The 18,337-nt window shown below is 40.6% G+C and overlaps 2 protein-coding genes and 1 pseudogene across 5 annotated transcripts; all 3 read left to right on the plus strand.

The window, feature by feature from the left end:
• The first annotated feature begins 1,475 nt into the window (after positions 1 to 1,475).
• LOC148728870 (uncharacterized) lies at positions 1,476 to 2,282 on the plus strand (annotated as a pseudogene).
• A 3,145-nt stretch (positions 2,283 to 5,427) lies between these two features.
• On the plus strand, positions 5,428 to 7,241 carry LOC148728871 (uncharacterized). Its single transcript, XM_088725047.1, has 2 exons — positions 5,428 to 6,254; positions 6,899 to 7,241. The coding sequence occupies exons 1-2, from the start codon at positions 5,428 to 5,430 to the stop codon at positions 7,239 to 7,241; spliced, it is 1,170 nt and encodes a 389-aa protein (XP_088581173.1).
• Positions 7,242 to 10,947: 3,706 nt separating this feature from the next.
• LOC111341343 (uncharacterized) lies at positions 10,948 to 18,332 on the plus strand. 4 transcript variants are annotated; one of them, XM_022948305.2, is made up of 10 exons: positions 10,948 to 11,326; positions 13,501 to 13,769; positions 13,955 to 14,069; positions 14,338 to 14,460; positions 14,669 to 14,794; positions 14,895 to 15,017; positions 15,640 to 15,673; positions 16,319 to 16,445; positions 16,969 to 17,446; positions 18,194 to 18,332. In XM_022948305.2, the coding sequence occupies exons 1-10, from the start codon at positions 11,254 to 11,256 to the stop codon at positions 18,304 to 18,306; spliced, it is 1,581 nt and encodes a 526-aa protein (XP_022804040.1). In that variant the 5' UTR covers positions 10,948 to 11,253; the 3' UTR covers positions 18,307 to 18,332. The 4 variants fall into 4 exon arrangements, with proteins under 4 accessions (XP_022804040.1, XP_088581384.1, XP_022804041.1 ...); XM_088725259.1 differs by lacking the exon at positions 10,948 to 11,326 and adding an exon at positions 12,172 to 12,310; XM_088725258.1 differs by lacking the exon at positions 14,669 to 14,794 and having other exon boundaries at positions 10,949 to 11,326.
• Positions 18,333 to 18,337: the final 5 nt, after the last annotated feature.

An 18,337-nucleotide genomic window follows, 5' to 3' on the forward strand; every position in this document is an offset into this window, starting at 1 on the left:
AAGAGAGAAAAAAATGTCTTATTTTGAAATAAAATGGGCTTACCTTATTGCCTTGTTGTTTTCTTTGTTAATTCCTAACGTCTCAGACCATTTTGAAGCGTTTTCGGCGAGTTAGCGCTATGTTGGTGTTCAATTGCTAAAAGAAAGCAGTTGAACACCAACATAGCGCTGTGTTGTGGTATATCTTTGTGCAGTGCCTATCCAGGGTGAATTGGGGGGAGGGGTGGTGCCTCGCATGGACCTTGTGTTCCGTTCGCACAAACCCTTCTGGGTCTAGTCACACCCGGTAAAGTCGTTAAAACACACTTGTAAACAGGACAATACCTACCTACGTAAATCTTTTCCCATCTAACAATGTGGGAAGCTTACAGCTCCAAAATTAGAACAACGTTACAAGTAAAAATAAAATAACATGACAAGAATACAATGCGTTCCTACACCAAACAAGATGTAAAACATTACCACTGATTACATAAGCTTTGAAAGCTTACTTGATGAAGCCTGAAGAACAATGTCATCTGATTAGTGAATGAAAAAGAGGAGAGGGTAAATTAAGCGGAAAAAAACTCCCCCATAAGCATTCAAGTATAATTTAAAGTTCCCAAACAAATAGTACTGAATGAGAAGGAAGACTGCTCGGGTTTATGATAAAGCCTGAGCGTGCCCTTGCCGCTTGTCACGCAAACCTTACAGAACGCTTAGATCAGCAGAGGGAAGTTAACGATTGCGGCTTTTGAAGCGAATACACAATCCATGTTCCTGCATTAATCAAGATGTTAAAAAATTACAGACCACTGATTAGATAAGCTTTAAAAGCTTATTTGAGGAAGCCTTTCAATGTGAACAGATAAATTAATGAAAAAGAGGAGGGGGGTGAATAAAAGGAAAAAATTATCCCAAAAAGTATTCAACCATAATTAAACGTTCCCAAATGAAAAAAACTGAATATAGAGCAAGAATGCCTGTCACGCAATCATAACCGAACATTTCGGGTCAGCGGGGGGCACTTCACGAAGCGAATACACAATCAATATTTAGCGTTAATGCATGGTATTTACAAATTTATAAAAAATACTCAAATTGAAGTGTAGATATGGCAAACATATTTATTTTACGGTTTGTATCCATCCTTGGCCGCTTCGCCTGGACGATGTCGCATTTTGGCTTGTTTTGTTTCGAAACTAACCGCTAAAATTTTAAATTTCAGTTAACCTGAGCAGCTGAAACGACAAATGTTGATCAAAGTAAACTTCTTATTCAAATTGGTAATTAACAATTGGTTCATGCTTTGGCGTGCACTATCGAGTTATGGAGCACGTGGGAAGTTTGGAGAGCACGAACATAGCGCCATATTGGATTAGCAACCACGCGAACACGATAGCGAGGCTGGCGGTGACCCCGCGAAAGCTTCAAACAGACGGTTCAGTGACATTTCACGTGTGAGTAGACTTTCTCTTGTATTTTCTTACTACAGAATGGTTCTGAAGTACAGAGATAAAAAAATATCGTCGCTAGATGATCTACAAAAACTTACAGCCAAAGATCTTCGAGAAATTTTCAATTCTCACGAAGAATCCACCGGGGGAACAAAAGCCAATTTAGTTTAAGTCTTCTCGTTCCTGATGCGAGACGTCATTCCATCGGCCAAGAACGGGGAGAATGAAGCAGCACTTCCAGCAGAGGAACAGAACAACAACAGTTTTCAATATGAAGCGACTCTGAAGCGCATTTCTGCTCTTGGATGCTCAAGCGATCTTCGGCATTTAGCGGAGATGAACTTTATTCAACTTTGTGACTATCTGGTGGTATCTAAGCGCAAATATGAACACAGCGTTTTAAAGGTACCCACTACAAAAAAACTCAAATCATACCAGTCTTTTTTCGAAGGAAATTTAAAAAAGCTAGAAAGGAAACGTTTCGAGGACGAAACTTACGTAAAAGCGAATGTTCTGCCTTCAATGAAGAGAACACCCTACAAAGTTGTTGACGAGTTCTCACCTACTTGTGATGTCCTACGCGCCGCCTGCACTTGCCCTGCTGGTCTAGGATTACAGGGAAAAGGAAAGTGCAACCACATTGGAGGGGTTCTGTTTGCCATTGAGTATATTGAGTATTTTATCCGTAGAGGCTTACAGAACTACCCAGAACTTTTGACATGCACATCAAGGCTCTCAGTGTGGGTTGTCCCTCGCAACCAAAGTGGCTGTCTACACCGTAATAGCTGCTATTACAGTCAAACCCCGCACAGTACTTTTCCTCTTCTTTTCGGTATAGTGTTGTGAGAACTCCTCGTGGCCGAATTTTCATCCATCGCCAAAAGAAATGCAATAATTTTGCTACAAAACCTCCTGAAAGTCATGAATAATTCGTCTGCTCTCTGAAACTTCTCTTTGACTCGAATCACGGTTCACCGCCAGCCTCGCTATCGTGTTTGCGCGGTTGCAAATCCAATATGGCGCCGGGAACTGAGAACAATATCAGAAGTGATTGTTCGCGGTAAGCGAAATGTTAAGCAAAATGGGAATTGGTTTTATTTCAAATTTTCAGTTAAAAGCTCGAGTTTTATTTTATTGCAGTTTAAATACAAAATTCTTTATATTTTTGTCATTTGTTTACTTTTACCAGAGTGTCTTTCTGTCAAAATTTGTTGCATTTCACCCACGGACAGTGAAGGGAATCGTGACGGCGCTGATGCCGAGTCTCCTTTTCTATTGTTTTTCTCTTTTTCTGCCTCATTTAAGAACTCTAACCCAATGGAAAAGGTCAGAAAATTGTCTTCGTTCTGCGACTGGTGGGCCGAGCCTCTGTATCCATTATTTTCGCGGAATATATTATTTTTCCCCGCGCTACAATGGCCGCTCCCGCGAAAAAAAAGAAAATTTCTGGCGAAGCGATTCGCTCACGCTATCAGCGTGCACTATCAGGATATTGAGGACGCTTACGTATAATGAATTTGATTGCGCGGCTCTGCTATCTATGTTATAACGATGTTTCGCTCCCAAAGCGGTCTGTTATCTTTTCCACGTGCGCATTGTTGATTTTTCACCTCCAATTGCGTGACAAGGAATGGCGTGTTTTGACCTCTGAGTCCTTTTCTAAGGTGGCTTCAAAGGGGCATACACTTTCCTCTCTCTTTTTCTCCACTTGCGACGCTGCCTCTTTCTTGCGACTTAGCTGCGACTTTCTTGCGGCTTGCTACTTTCTTGCTACTTTCTTGCGACTTAGCTGCGACTTTCCTGCTACTTTCATGCGACTTACCTGCGACTTGCTACTTTCTTGTGACTTAGCTCACATGCAGCCCAAGCTCACTTCTAGAAGAGCGGACGTGACTCTTACAGTGTTGCGCAGCGTTTTATATTCATAAAGGTTTGTATGGGATGTTATCGGTTTGCCTTAAAAGAGAGAAAAAAATGTCTTGTTTTGAATTAAAATGGCTTACCTTATTGCCTTGCTGTTTTCTTTGTTGATTACCAGCGTCTCAGGCCATTTTGAGGCGTTTTCGGCGAGTTAGCGCTATTTTGGTGTTCAACTGCTAAAAAAAGGATAAGGCCGGAAACCTATTTTAGAAGTGTCCGTCGTCCGAAGCGAATAATTCCGCCAAAAAATTACCACCAGTCTCGATTCCTCCAGAAAATCAAAGCAGAGATGTTGCAGTTCCATTTCCACTCACTCGATTCCCAATTCCTCCCACAATCCTACACTAGCGACGCTTTCATCTCCAGATCGATCGGCTTTCCAATTTCGAATTTGGCTCGTTGAAACAGCTGTGGACCCGTTCGCCGATCGCACAGTATGTCGGGTAACAAAAATAAGCCCGGCGAGGGTAGCCAGCGGGCTGCCGACCAGGGAAGCTAACTGGTTTGTTTGTCGACGGCAGGCCGCTGGCTATCCTCGCCGGGCTTAGTTTTGTTACCCGACATACTGTGCTATCGGCGAAAGGGTCTACAGCTGTTTCAACGAGCCAAATTCGAAATCGGAAAGCCGATCGATCTGGAGATAAAAGCATCGCCAGTGAAAGATCTGTGAGAGGAATTGGGAATCGAGTGAATGGAAATGGAACTGCAACATCTCTCCTTTGATTTTCTGGAGGAATCGAGACTGGTGGTAATTTTTTGGCGGAATTATTTGCTTCGGGCGACGGACACTTCTAAAATTGGTTTCCGGCCTTGTCTGTTTTTTAGCAGTTGAACACCAAAATAGCGCTAACTCGCCGAAAACGCTTGAAAATGGCCTGAGACGCTGGTAATCAACAAAGAAAACAACAAGGAAATAAGGTAAGTCCATTTTAATTCAAAACAAGACATTTTTTTCTCTCTTTTAAGGCAAACCAATAACATCCATACAAACCTTTATAAATATAAAACTTTGTTCAACACTATAACAGTCACGTCCGCTTTTTTAGTAGTGAGCTTGGTCTGCCTGGGCTTAACTACGACTTTCCTGCTACTTTCTTGCGACTTACCTGCGACTTGTTACTTTCTTGCGACTTAGCTGCGACTTTCTTGCTACTTTCTTGCGACTTAGCTGCGACTTTCCGGCTACTTTCTTGCGACTTACCTGCGACTTGCTACTTTCTTGCGACTTAGCTGCGACTTTCTTGCTACTTTCTTGCGACTTAGCTGCGACTTTCCTGCTACTTTCATGCGACTTAGCTGCGGCTTGCTACTTTCTTACGACTTAGCTGCGACTTTCCTGCTACTTTGTTGCGACTTACCTGCGACTTGCTACTTTCTTGCGACTTAGCTGCGACTTTCCTGCTACTTTGTTGCGACTTACCTGCGACTTGCTACTTTCTTGCGACTTAGCTGCGACTTTCTTGCTACGTTCTTGCGACTTAGCTGCGACTTTCTTGCTACTTTCTTGCGACTTACCTGCGACTTGCTACTTTCTTGCGACTTACCTGCGACTTGCTACTTTCTTGCGACTTAGCTGCGACTTTCTTGCTACTTTCTTGCGACTTAGCTGCGACTTTCCTGCTACTTTCATGCGACTTAGCTGCGACTTGCTACTTTCTTACGACTTAGCTGCGACTTTCCTGCTACTTTGTTGCGACTTACCTGCGACTTGCTACTTTCTTGCGACTTAGCTGCGACTTTCCTGTTACTTTGTTGCGACTTACCTGCGACTTGCTACTTTCTTGCGACTTAGCTGCGACTTTCTTGCTACGTTCTTGCGACTTAGCTGCGACTTTCTTGCTACTTTCTTGCGACTTACCTGCGACTTGCTACTTTCTTGCGACTTACCTGCGACTTTATTGCTACTTTCTTGCGACTTAGCTGCGACTTTCCTGCTACTTTCTTGCGACTTAGCTTCCTGGCTACCTCGTTAGGCCAGGTGCATCAGCTGGCCAGGTTGTTTTATTTGAAAACAACGCAGACTCCTATAAACGATAGGTAGTCTGTTTTGCTTTGGCTTTACAGTATAGCTATGAAGTTTTTCGCCGTTTTCACTTTCATTTCGATGTGCTTTACATCGCTGGCAGTGCTTCCATCTTACTCTCCTGCAACAAGGAACAATGCAGTAATACGCGACGAGATAATCAAGGACTATTTTAATCTTGGGCTTACTGCACCTGAAATCGCATTATTTCTCGTAAGTGTACATGGTATCGGGATCTCGTTAAGACAATTGAAAAGAATACTCAGACGGATGGGATGTACAAGACGTCAGCGTCGAAGTAATTTGATTGAGGTGGTAGAAGCAGTCGAGGAGGAACTGAAGGGGAGTGGAAGCCTTCTTGGATATAGAGCGGTGCATCAGAGACTCATCAATCAGCACAGTGTTGTTACTACGCGGGAAGTCGTTCGACATGTTTTGAGGGTTTTTGATCCTGAAGGGGTGGATCATAGGTCAAAGCATAGACTGCGACGACGAATTTACAGGTGTAAAGGACCAAATTACTTATGGCACATTGACGGCTACGACAAACTAAAACCGTTTGGATTCTGCATTCATAGTGCAATTAATGGCTTTAGTCGAAGGATCCTATGGCTGGAGGTTGCATCTTCAAACAACGACCCTCGTATAGTAGCTCAATATTTCTTAGACTATGCAAAACAGTTAGGAGGTACGGCAAGGATTGTACGTGGAGATGGGAGATCTGAGAACAGGAACTTAGCAGCTATTCAGCGTTTCTTTCGGCGGTCCATGAATGACGACTTTGCAGTTGATAAAAGTTTCATGTACGGGAAATCTAGAGCAAACCAAAGAATTGAAGCATGGTGGGGACGTTTGAGGCAAGGATGTGCAGAATAGTGAATTACATACGTATGATGCATGATCCTCGCAGTAGATAGCGCTATTTATGCAATAGCGAAAATCAGACCTGAAAAAAATCAGGCCTGTACGGGACTCGAACCACTGACCTCTGCGATACTAATGCAGCGCTCTACCAATTGAGCTAACAAGCCAACTGGGAGCAGGCCGTTAATTTGATTCGTAATAAACCCGTGAAAATGATAAATTAGATACAATGAATATATAAAGTTCATATATTTTGAACTGCGGTATTAGATACGTATGATGCACGATCCTCGCAGTAGATAGCGCTATTTATGCAATAGCGAAAATCAGACCTGAAAAAAATCAGGCCTGTACGGGACTCGAACCACTGACCTCTGCGATACTAGTGCAGCGCTCTACCAATTGAGCTAACAAGCCAACTGGGAGCAGGCCGTTAAGTTGATTCGTAATAAACCCGTGAAAGTGATAAATGAGATACAATGAATATATGAAGTTCATATATTTTGAACTACAGGCCGTACAGGCCTGATTTTTTTCAGGTCTGATTTTCGCTATTGCATAAATAGCGCTATCTCCTGCGAGGATCGTGCATCATACGTATCTAATACCGCAGTTCAAAATATATGAACTTCATATATTCATTGTATCTCAATAGTGAATTACATTCTTTTAAGGACTTGAGAGATTCTGGTTTGTATCACGATGATGATATAATACACCGCGAATGCCTGAAGTTCTGTTTCATGGATGTCATACAAAGTGAACTACACAGAGCTGCACTGGAATGGAATTTTCACCGAATTCGGCCGTCTAGCAATGTGGAATCTCCGTCGGGAAAGCCAGATGTACTCTACTTCCTTCCGGCATCAGCTGAGGGTCAAGATTATATGATTCCTGTTGACATCGACGAAATCGAAATCGCACAGGATACGTGTGCCGAGCAACCACAAGCGAAAGGATGTCATATAATCTTGACCCTCATAAATAAGATACAATAAGATACAATGAATATATGAAGTTCATATATTTTGAACTGCGGTATTAGATACGTATGATGCACGATCCTCGCAGTAGATAGCGCTATTTATGCAATAGCGAAAATCAGACCTGAAAAAAATCAGGCCTGTACGGGACTCGAACCACTGACCTCTGCGATACTAGTGCAGCGCTCTACCAATTGAGCTAACAAGCCAACTGGGAGCAGGCCGTTAAGTTGATTCGTAATAAACCCGTGAAAGTGATAAATGAGATACAATGAATATATGGAGTTCATATATTTTGAACTACAGGCCGTACAGGTCTGATTTTTTCATATAATCTTTCATATAATCTAGTCATATAATCTTGACCCTCAGCTAATGCCGGAAGGAAGTAGAGTACATCTGGCTTTCCCGACGGAGATTCCACATTGCTAGACGGCCGAATTCGGTGAAAATTCCATTCCAGTGCAGCTCTGTGTAGTTCACTTTGTATGACATCCATGAAACAGAACTTCAGGCATTCGCGGTGTATTATACTTTAAAAGAGCTCTGCGATCTAATCATGGAGGATGAAGGTCTAGAACCAGCTACAACAGCAGAGGAAGCTCTCCAACTCTACTTAGATCTGCTGGACCAGATTAATGCCATACCATAAAAGAATGGTTGAATTTCATTCCTGTTCGCAGGCTACCCATCATGAGTAGTGTTTTTGGTACACTCAAAAACAAAGCTTTCTATGCGGTTTGTTAAGGGGCTGTGTTAGGTTCGCAAAATATTCAGCGTGGTCAAATGTACATCGCAAGGTATTTATTGTTGGTCAGATCTAATGCCGCTATCTTTTTTTGTAGCTGGATACCGAGCCACGCAATTAAATCAATTGAAAATAATAATTAAAATCAACTTTATTACTTCTTCGTTTCCAATATGTTTTCTAAATGTGGAAAGGAACTTAAACACTTGAAACTAGAGAACGGATTAATTTCATTCATAAACTACACACCTTTAGGGGAGAGAAATTGCCTGACCCACCATTCACACTCTCTACAGTACAGTGTATTGTAAAGAGATCATCTGACTTGGTAATTCAAAATCTATGAACTCAACAAGGTAGAACAGCAAAGTAAATAGCAGGTAACGAACTATTTTCCATTCTGTTTTAAAAGTGTTACGTTAACACAACCTATTAGAGTAGACATGAATGACATGTAAAAAAGAATATAATAATTAATCCCCTATTGCGATGTGCAGCACTGCCCCTTTTATCTCAGTGCAAGTATGTCGCCTCGGCGAACCGAACCAAGAGCTTGGAAATCTCCATCTGTTGCCATCCTCACAGCTGTAAAGTCCATCTGCAGTAAGGAAAAAGGAGCTTATCTTAGAGAACACTATGGAGCCAAACTATTCCAGTAAAATAAGCCACTTGAGGTGTAATACGAATACGTAAACTGTGAAAAAAAAATGCATAAAATACTTGCGGGTCCTATGGGTATATTTCTTAAGGTAAGAAACACAATAAGGAAAAAATGGCAACAGATACATAGAGAATAAAACATGGATGTACACAGATATGGAATTTCTCTTCAATTGAAGTGCTCAACTCAATATATCATGTACAGCAAACAAATAAGATCTTGAGTTTATACGGAATTTCTCTGCAAGTGTTCAACTCAATACATCAAGCAGTAAACAAGTAAGATCTCGAGTTAAATACAAGAAGAAAAATTTCATATGTAGACAAGCAACATTTGCCGTATATCACGTTCAACATGTACATGTACATGTACATCCCATATATCAGACCCAACATTTGCCATACATCATGTTCATCTACTTTGGAATGTTACATAGATTAGTAGGTAAAGGACTACATGCTTGTCCAATTTGGAAGTAATTAAATTCAAAATTTTTTTTTTTCTCTCATTCAATTATTTCCAAATCAATTACTTTGGACTCTAAGAATGATAAATAGCTGCCAATTTAAAAATTATTTTGGATGCAATGAAATTAACTTCACTAAACTCGTTTGGGAGTAAAATTTCTTTCAAATTATTAACTTAAAACCGAGGTTAGTCTGGCTAGTTTTAATACTTACAAAAGATTTTTAATTGGCAGCCATTTATGAAAAGGGTCAAAACTATTCCCAATGAAGCACAAATAACCGTCCCATTTTGAAGTTAGATGATCAAAGGTTTCTCGAAAGTAAACCAGACGTAAGAAGAAGGTAAGGAAAGTGTGGAAACACAATCTGAGATATGAAATTTAACTGCGCCACAATCTCGCGTCCAGTAGAGGAAACAGTTCGTAAGGAATTCTGTACGAACGACAGGAGAAAGTGTCAAAATACCTGGTCCATCTCCGGAACTAGCTTTTCCTCTAAAGCATCTATGTTGTTTCTCGGCAGTGCAACCTGGCCTGGGTCTCACTTGGCCCAGCTAGGTAGCCAGGCAGCTAAGTCGCAAGAAAGTAACAGGAAAGTCGCAGCTAAGTCGCAAGAAAGTCGCAAGAAAGTCGCAGCGAAGTCGCAAGAAAGTAGCAAGTCGCAGGCAAGTCGCAAGAAAGAAGCAAGAAAGTCGCAGGTAAGTCGCAAGAAAGTAGCAAGAAAGTCGCAGCTAAGTCGCAAGAAAGTGGCAAGAAAGTCGCAGCTAAGTCGCAAGAACGTCGCAGCTAAGTCGCAAGAAAGTAGCAAGAAAGTCGCAGCTAAGTCGCAAGAAAGTAGCAGGAAAGTCGCAGCTAAGTCGCAAGAAAGTAACAGCTAAGTCGCAAGTGAAAAAAAAGAGAGTGAAAAGTGTATGTCCTTTTGAAGCCACCGTACTTTTCGAGTCGTTTGAGTAGCCCAAAAATTTTATTAGAATTATTTGAGGAAGAAACCTTGTTCTTTCGCTGGATTAACTTAATATAACCCCATGCAGTGTACCAAGGTGCGATTTTATCTTCTCGATATTGCTACTTTTTTGTTCGCCAAAATGAGTGAAATATTGGAAAAAAAACAAAACTTCTCCAAAAATTTAGATTGCAAAGGAATCGAACAAAGAACACTTCAGACTGTTTGTAATTATGTGTTCTTTTCATTAGAAAAACATTTGGTCACATTTACATTTTTGTTTATTTTCAAGCGACGTTCAAATAATGGTTGTCTAAACAGTCATGAAGCTGACGTAAGAGCCACAAAACCGATTTTTCTGCCGTTCGCGAACAATAAAAATGCAATTGAACTCAAAGTATTTTTTCTAGAAATAGTTCATCCAGACCTCTATTTCGGCAAAGTTTGGGGATTTTCGAATTTTTCATATTGCGCACCTCCGGGCGATATTTACGGACGGCCGCTCTTAAACCTTTTTATGGGCCATATTTCAGACAAAGTTTGTATACCAGAGTACAAAAAGATCTTCTGCTAATCCTAATTTGCAAGTCACATTCAAAGTGACAGCTTTTAGCATGGCACGTTATTCGAGTGAGCGTATCGTGAGACTGCGTGAATGGAAAGAAACGATTTTTTTCAAATTATACATTTTAGTTTTATTTTTTCTTCGCTGTGCGTAAAGCGAGGTAAGATTAAGCAGGGAGAAAAAGGCCGTTCGTGCCATTTACAGGGGGGAATTTCTCTTTCACTTATTGATCTTTATCTGGGATGTTAATGTTTGACAGTCTGGTGAACGCAAACAAAGCGGCATTTTCCCATGATGCAACAAGGCAAGTTTAATGAAGAGAATGCATTTACTGTAAGGCCCTTTGTCAATAGAACTGTGTTTTTACCGGATACTTCGCTTTACAAACTGTGCAGCGACAGGAACATCAAGTTAAACAAACAAATTAACCTTCATCTATGGGATCATAATGTACAGTGACACAAAAAGGGCTTAAGCAAGCCTTCGTTGATTTTAATGGACTACAAAGGACAAAAGAGGTTCTTGTTATCACTAACGAAGAACCTTCTGCTAAGTAAAGGATTCCTTCTACGGGTTGGCTGAGTTCAGCGACCCTTGTGGAATACGCATACGTGGTCCACAGTTCTCCAACTGACATTTCTGCCATGTTTTCTGTATATATCTATGTTTTTTTACTGGAGATATGTTCCATAACACCCAGGCGAGTCACTTCAAAAGGTTAGATTCAGTACAATGTTATTAAATTGCTCAAGGAACTTTTAGTCGGGAGTCCGCAGTGAACTGAAGCTATTCGATTTTTTCTCATCTGTTAACATAAGGGAAGGTAATAAGCTGTTGTGAATTTTGATAAGCTGACGCTTCTAGCGATAGCCCTTCGTTGAAGCAAATTTAAAAACTGAAAGCAGATTTTATCTTCCTTTTTTTCTTGTTTTCTTCCATTATGATTTTGGTGCTAGAATTTCGGTGCTAGTCGAACTTTTTCACTTATATATTTAGAGGCGTTAAATTCGAACATATCAGAGAGTGAAAAAGAGGTAGATAAAAGTCTTTCTAACGAAAACTTCTAAAACTAAAGATTTTTTTATTTCTTACAATATCTTTTTTTCTTAAAATTACGAGGAGGAAATCAATCGCGGAGACGGTAGGGAAGCGAAAAAACATCTAAGTCTCGCACACTAATACTTGTTGCATGAATGAAAGCCGACATTTATCTCAGTTCCAGTTTAGCTCACACTTCAATAAGCACCTTACACTGGACCAATACCTTCGCTTTGCAATCGATGTTTATTTCGATTAGGGTTTCCTATCTCAAATCCAGAATTCAGACTTCGAACAGTAGGTAGAACGCTGAAATGGTACCAGCTGCCAAGCGTGTGTTAGTGCACCACTTAGAGCAATATTTTTAAGCGGTAATTACCACAGTAATTTAATCCTAACTTTTTTTCCTTTGAAATCCCATCTTAATATCTTTACGTCGCTGTTTGGACAAGAAATCTAAACTACGTGCCGCGGCAGCCAATTATGTTTATGGTTATTAATAGAAAACAGTCGCCTTTTAAATGAAGGGCCAACAAGTTTAATATAACCATGCTGACCGTTGAGTTAGTGCCTAGACTGATTCGTCATCTTTCAAACAGCCTTTCCATGTGCTACATTTAAATTTGTCACTAATTTGTTGAGTTTATGAAAGTAAGGCAAGAGGTAAGGCGATTGATGTAATAGTAATCAATGCATGCACACAAGAGAATTGCTCCCGTAAGAGCAATAGTAATCCCGTACAGGCCTGAAATTTTTTTCAGGTCTGATTTCCACTATTGCTCAAATAGTGCTTTACTGCGAAGGATCGTTCTTATATACGTCTCATAACCGCAGTTCACTCATGTGTTTCATATGTTTGTTGTTGTTCGATTTATCATCTACGGGTTTATATCGAATTAATTTGATGGCCTGCTCCCAGTTGGCTTGTTAGCTCAATTGGTAGAGCGCTGCACTAGTATCGCAGAGGTCAGTGGTTCGAATCCCGTACAGGCCTGAAATTTTTTTCAGGTCTGATTTCCACTATTGCTCAAATAGTGCTTTACTGCGAAGGATCGTTCTTATATACGTCTCATAACCGCAGTTCACTCATATGTTTCATATGTTTGTTGTTGTTCGATACTACAGTATTACTTAACAAGTTTCTTGTTTCAATCAGTTTCATTTAAGCGTATACACCAGATATTGTATTTCATATTTCATCGCTATAACTTCATCTGCTATTCACGAATCATCTGCCATTAGCGAGTTACCTACATCATGTGGAGCTAGAACAAAATAAGTTTCTCTTTATTTTACAGTTGAGATATCTTTTGCTTTGTTTTGTTTTGTTTTTTTATACGTACATTGGTTTATTTCTCGTTGTTGGTTCACTTTATAATCGCTTCATTGTTTATTAGGCTAGTGTTACATTCCTCAGAGATATTTTCTTAGTTTAGCTTCTACTGTATTTTCTTTTAGTTCGAACCACACGAACTCAGCCACATAAATTTAGCAACACAAATTCAGCTACAGCCACCGATCATAACTACGCTACCTGCCATCTATACTTCGCCCTTTTCATCTGTGATTTCACTCAGATCTATTTAATTCGTTTGTAATTTTGATTACGTACCTCACTTAATTACACCGTGATTTATATTGTGCGTTCGAATTGTCTTCTCCGCAAAACTAGTATCCTTTGGAGGTTACACAACATAGTTGTATCTAATGAAATTTTACAATTTCATGCTTAATGTATTGTGACATTAAATCATCAAGGTTAGTATTCGAGCGCGGAAATCTTGTCAGCATTCAATGTTACAAGTACATCCTAAGAAAAGATTAACCAAGGTATTTGATGTTTTCGTCAACAGAAATTAACGTTTTGGACGACAAAGGCACAAACCAAAGGGAACGTTTGTTCACTGTACACGAGTTTCATTACTTGAACGTGCTTCAAGTTGGAGCGCCTATGGTGTATGACGACTTAGACTGCACCTTCAAATGCCTTCACCATCCTTCATGTATTTCTGTGAATCTGGCCGCTGAAGGAGGACTGTGGTGTGAACTACTATCGTCTGATAAGGACAGCAACCCCGAGGAGTTCAGACAAAACAAGAGTTCACATCATTATTACATCATCGTAAGGACTACTTAGTAATAAACAGAAAATGAATCTTTCCTCTTATGTTGCTTTGCAGAGCCACGTGAAATCAATGTTTCGCTTAAATAATAATAATAATTGTAACTTTGATCTGCTTGTTGTGGTTGTGCTAGCCAGCTTAGGCATCGTGAGTTTAATCCTTTACCAACTCATTGCTCTTTCAGTCACCTTGTTCAAACAATCCGTGCCACAATGGAGGGACTTGCGTGGCTTTCAATGATGAAGAGACGTTCAAATGCGTATGCAAAAGCGGTTTCATCGGAGAACATTGTGAGAGAGGTATTGGGCGGGCGTAATGGGGAGAGGTTTACTCTTAACAGCCCAGTGCAGAAAAACTTCTTGCTTTTATCCCTGCTTTCTGCAGTAAGGAGCGTTACGGAGTATTTTTAAACCTAGTCATGTGACCGGTACGGCTCTGCACGCTTTTATGGATTAAACATATTTAAAATTTTCCGAATGAAGGCAATACGGGGTAGCATGAAAAGCTCTCAATCAAGGAAAACCTTGTTGATGTTTCTAAATTAACACGAGGAACCTTTGCTTCTAGACATTGATGAGTGTTCTGCAGGAAAACACAACTGCAGTGCTAAAGCTGTATGCAGCAATAACAAAGGATCGTACTGCTGTAATTGTAAATCGGGATATTCTGGAGATGGACGAACTTGTGAAGGTAAATTAACTATCGTTGTATATGACAACTGAATACGTGTTTGTTGTTGCTCTATTACCCGTGACCTGCTGATATTGTGGAAAAGCTACGTGGTGATCACTCTTTGAAATTCAGGTATCAATTTAGTCTCATTTACATGTACAGGCACATATGTCCTTATTCTTGACGGATACTTCCCACACTGAATATCTCTGATTAAAAATTTAAGATTTCGACGAATGTTCAACCACTGAAACCCAAAACTGCAGTGCTGATGCTGTGTGCAGCAATACCAGGGGATCGTACAAGTGCTTTTGTAAACCTGGATACTTCGGTGATGGATGGACTTGCGAAGGTGAACTCACGCCCTTAACTAGCGTTTCCCAGGTAAACTAGTAAGGATAGAAAAAGTTTGGAAATCGTTGTAAATTTTAGAATAACTGAACTTTTTCCAGATGTTAATGAGTGTTCTGCAGGAAAACACGACTGCAGTGCTGATGCAGAGTGCAATAACACCAAGGGATCGTACCACTGTACGTGTAAACCTGGATATTCTGGAGATGGACGGACTTGCAATGGTAATTTTTCGCCAGTCTTCACAGCATTACAAAAATGTATAAGTCACATGCACAGAAACTAGCAGATAAACAATGCTACTAAGATACCAGGAAATGTATTTAGGAAACCCAGTTGGCCATATATACAGCGAAACTAAGGAGTTAAAATCGGGGGGCCAACGGCAAATCCAATGGGTAGCACGGTAAAGGGTTCGACCGAAGGAACCCAGGCCAAAAGTCCAGGCCCCGGTGGTTCGAAGGTTGGATAACACTATCCACTGGATAAAACTCTATCCGGTGAATAACGCTATACGTTTTGCTATCATTTATCCGCCGGAGAGCGATTTATCCGCTAGATAGCGCTATCCGCCCTTTATACAACGAGGCCCAGAGCCCTTACGACTCGGTCACGCTACTACCAAAGAAGCACCCATCCGTATATCCAATGCCTCAAACATTCAATCAATCAAAAGACCAGCAAAACAATCCACCCGTCAATCACTCTAACTCTAGTTGTTGAAGCCGCCGACCCGCGGTGCTTCTTTAACACATTAGATACCTTAGGATTATCTCTATCATTTGTGAATTCAGCTGTGTTGATCTTAAATTCATTTGTAACGATGATGCCTCTTTTCTGTGGCAGTATCGACGTGCAAAGAAATTCACGCCAAGAATATGTAAGCAATGAATACATGTACACTTTAATTAATGGTGTAAGAGTGTCAACGTTAGTTTGGATGTAAAGGTCTTATCAATTGACCAAGATGTAGGGGTTGAAGCGGTAAGAACAACAATACAACGGTAGACGATAAGGAAAACCATAGCAATAATGCCGATAATGATGTTTATTACTGTAACAGAGTTTCGTAAAAGGTTGAGTGAGGAAAAAAATCAAGCACTGCTGGTAGTTTCGGCTAAGACCCCTTTTTTTCTCTTCCAAAATAATCCCTGAATAAATGGAAATCACATTTCAGAGAGAGAAAATCGTAAACCTAGAAAATTGGAAACCCACGTATTTTTCCGCAAAGGTCTGCTCTTCATGAAGATAAAAAATACGAGAATGTTAATCTTTCCATTTTGAATGGAACGATTTTCATTCGAGTGACGAAAGTAATCCGAGGTTGGTTTGATCTTGCATTACCTCGCTGGGCGATTGGTCCGAAATCTCGCACCAATCGTTCCAAAAACCAAAACCACTTCTTGGCTCCCAGTGATATTTTGCTTTGTTGTGATTGGTCGTTCCGATCACGTTGAATTCGGTTTTACGTCACTCGAGACACATGCGTCATGTGTCTTAGAGATTGAAATTGTGTCATCGACAGATCGAACGTGAGTGGAATAGTGACGCTGTACCACGATTCAAACCCGGTTTCTGTTTACTGTCACATGACAAATTTTGGTTGTGGAGATGGAGGATGGACTCCAGTTATGAAAACTGATGGCAACAAGGTATAGACTAGCTCTCTTCAGGTACTGAAGTTCAATATCTCATTAGATTTTAAAAAGATGGCCGCCAAGAGAGGTACTTTCTTTAGGAAAAGTCATTGTCTTGATCAATCTTATATGCATGTTGGAAAAACAAGCTATTTGCTGAAATTATGCCTGGCCGTTCTGCTACACGGGGATGGTTTCTGCATGATTTTTCCATCATAAAACAACAACAACAACAATAATAATAATAATTTAAGAAGTAGCAGCAACATTAGTAGTGACAGTGGACATTGCGTTTCGATCTCGGGCACTTGCTGTGGACGGTATACAAGATATATCTGTTTCTTTAAGACAGCCTCTCACGATCGGCAACGAGTAAGGGCTATGAATAAAAGCAGGGCAGCAATAAATACATCCTCCTTGAATGGGAGGCATGGTCTGACGTGCAATAGATCAGATCGGGAAAACGACAAGATTCTAAATTCCAGTTTGCTTATTATCAAACGATAAGTTTATAGTGGTGCGCTAATATCTCTTCCAGGTGACTTTCCACTATAATTCAAGCCACTGGATTAGCAAGTCTGCCTACAATCTTCCGGGAGGTGAGACTGGATTTGACTCACATGAGACCAAGTTACCAACTTATTGGAACACACCCTTCGAGAAGATCTGTCTAGGCATGAAGACCGATAACCAAACTAGGTTCATCGTCATCAATAGGAAGGCTGTCTCTCTACACTCACTGATTGCTGACGGGAAATATCGCAACACGTCACTAGGTCTCAACACTTGGAAATCGCTGATTGCCTCAAACGCCTCTTTGCAGACTAGCTGTGTTAGAGAAGGGTTCAATGCTGTGTGTGGCAACCAAAAAGCGTCAAAGGCGAGAATTGGTATCATTGGTAACGATAAAGAGGCGTGCAGCGACTGTGATTCTAGAATAGGATTTGGAACAGGAGGATTTCAAGATGATTCTAACACTTGCGGAAACGAAGCAACATACCACTCTGACAATGGAAGTAAGCACATCAAAGCCATGGGATACATCTTGGTGCAGTAACTCTAACTCCCTCCCTACCCTTACTACAACTGAAACGATCCAACTGTGCGCTGAGATACCAGCACCCTTAAATCTAGCTTCATAACAATTTCGAAAAGCGCTCATAGAACGTCTTCATAGTAATAAAACCATTTGAGTAGTGATCTAAAGTTATTAAATACCCTTCTAACATATCGATGCAATTAGAGACAGTTTCGAATGGCGCCTCTATAAAGTCCTATAGGACTAAAAACAAGAAAATTTAAGTGGCCATGAAACATACTATAATTACTTCACAATGGCTGAAACATATTTGAAACCATCCAATTAAGGCCATTCTACTCGGAGACAAAATCACAAAGATCTATTTCACTCTCCCCACCTTGTATCTAATAGAGGCTTTCTTCCCTAAAACTCACCAAAGCTGCCGGATAACCCAGCCTATGGCCACTTCCGTTTCCGGAAAGGAATGAAAGAACAAAAGTACAAAAGGACCTGTGAGTTAAGTCATTGGGTATAGAAAAAAAATTGCGCAAGTCGCTGCAGTGACACCCACCCTTCTTTCCTTGGGAAGGCTTTTCCTTAAATCAGTTTAATGAAATATTACGTACTCCCATATTTTGAGCCAGTGAGAGGGTCACAAAAGGGCGAGAAAAGATCGAGGGCTATTGAGTAGAGTAGAGGCTTGAAACCCTATGCTTACTCTGATTCCCTCTTTTACTGCCAGCTTGTTTGGTCACCCCCACTGCTGTGAGACAAAGACGGGTGAAAGTAAGCGAAAGAAGCCCGTGGGTTCATCAAACGAACACAAAAGCAACGAAGCAAATCATCGAGGCATAAAAGAAATAACATATCTCAAGACGCCATCGAA

The sequence above is a fragment of the Stylophora pistillata genome, chromosome 6 (assembly GCF_964205215.1).
Source record: "Stylophora pistillata chromosome 6, jaStyPist1.2, whole genome shotgun sequence".
Classification (NCBI taxonomy): Eukaryota; Metazoa; Cnidaria; class Anthozoa; order Scleractinia; family Pocilloporidae; genus Stylophora; species Stylophora pistillata.

Coding starts and splice junctions, on each gene's coding strand:
- LOC111341343 (XM_022948305.2), top strand. CDS start 11,254: ATGTTTTCTGTATATATCTATGTTTTTTTACTGGAGATATGTTCCATA. Junction 11,327..13,500: donor CAGGCGAGTCACTTCAAAAG/GTTAGATTCAGT, acceptor TTTCGTCAACAG/AAATTAACGTTTTGGACGAC. Junction 17,447..18,193: donor ATACCACTCTGACAATGGAA/GTAAGCACATCA, acceptor TTTTACTGCCAG/CTTGTTTGGTCACCCCCACT.
- LOC148728871 (XM_088725047.1), top strand. CDS start 5,428: ATGAAGTTTTTCGCCGTTTTCACTTTCATTTCGATGTGCTTTACATCG. Junction 6,255..6,898: donor AGGCAAGGATGTGCAGAATA/GTGAATTACATA, acceptor GTATCTCAATAG/TGAATTACATTCTTTTAAGG.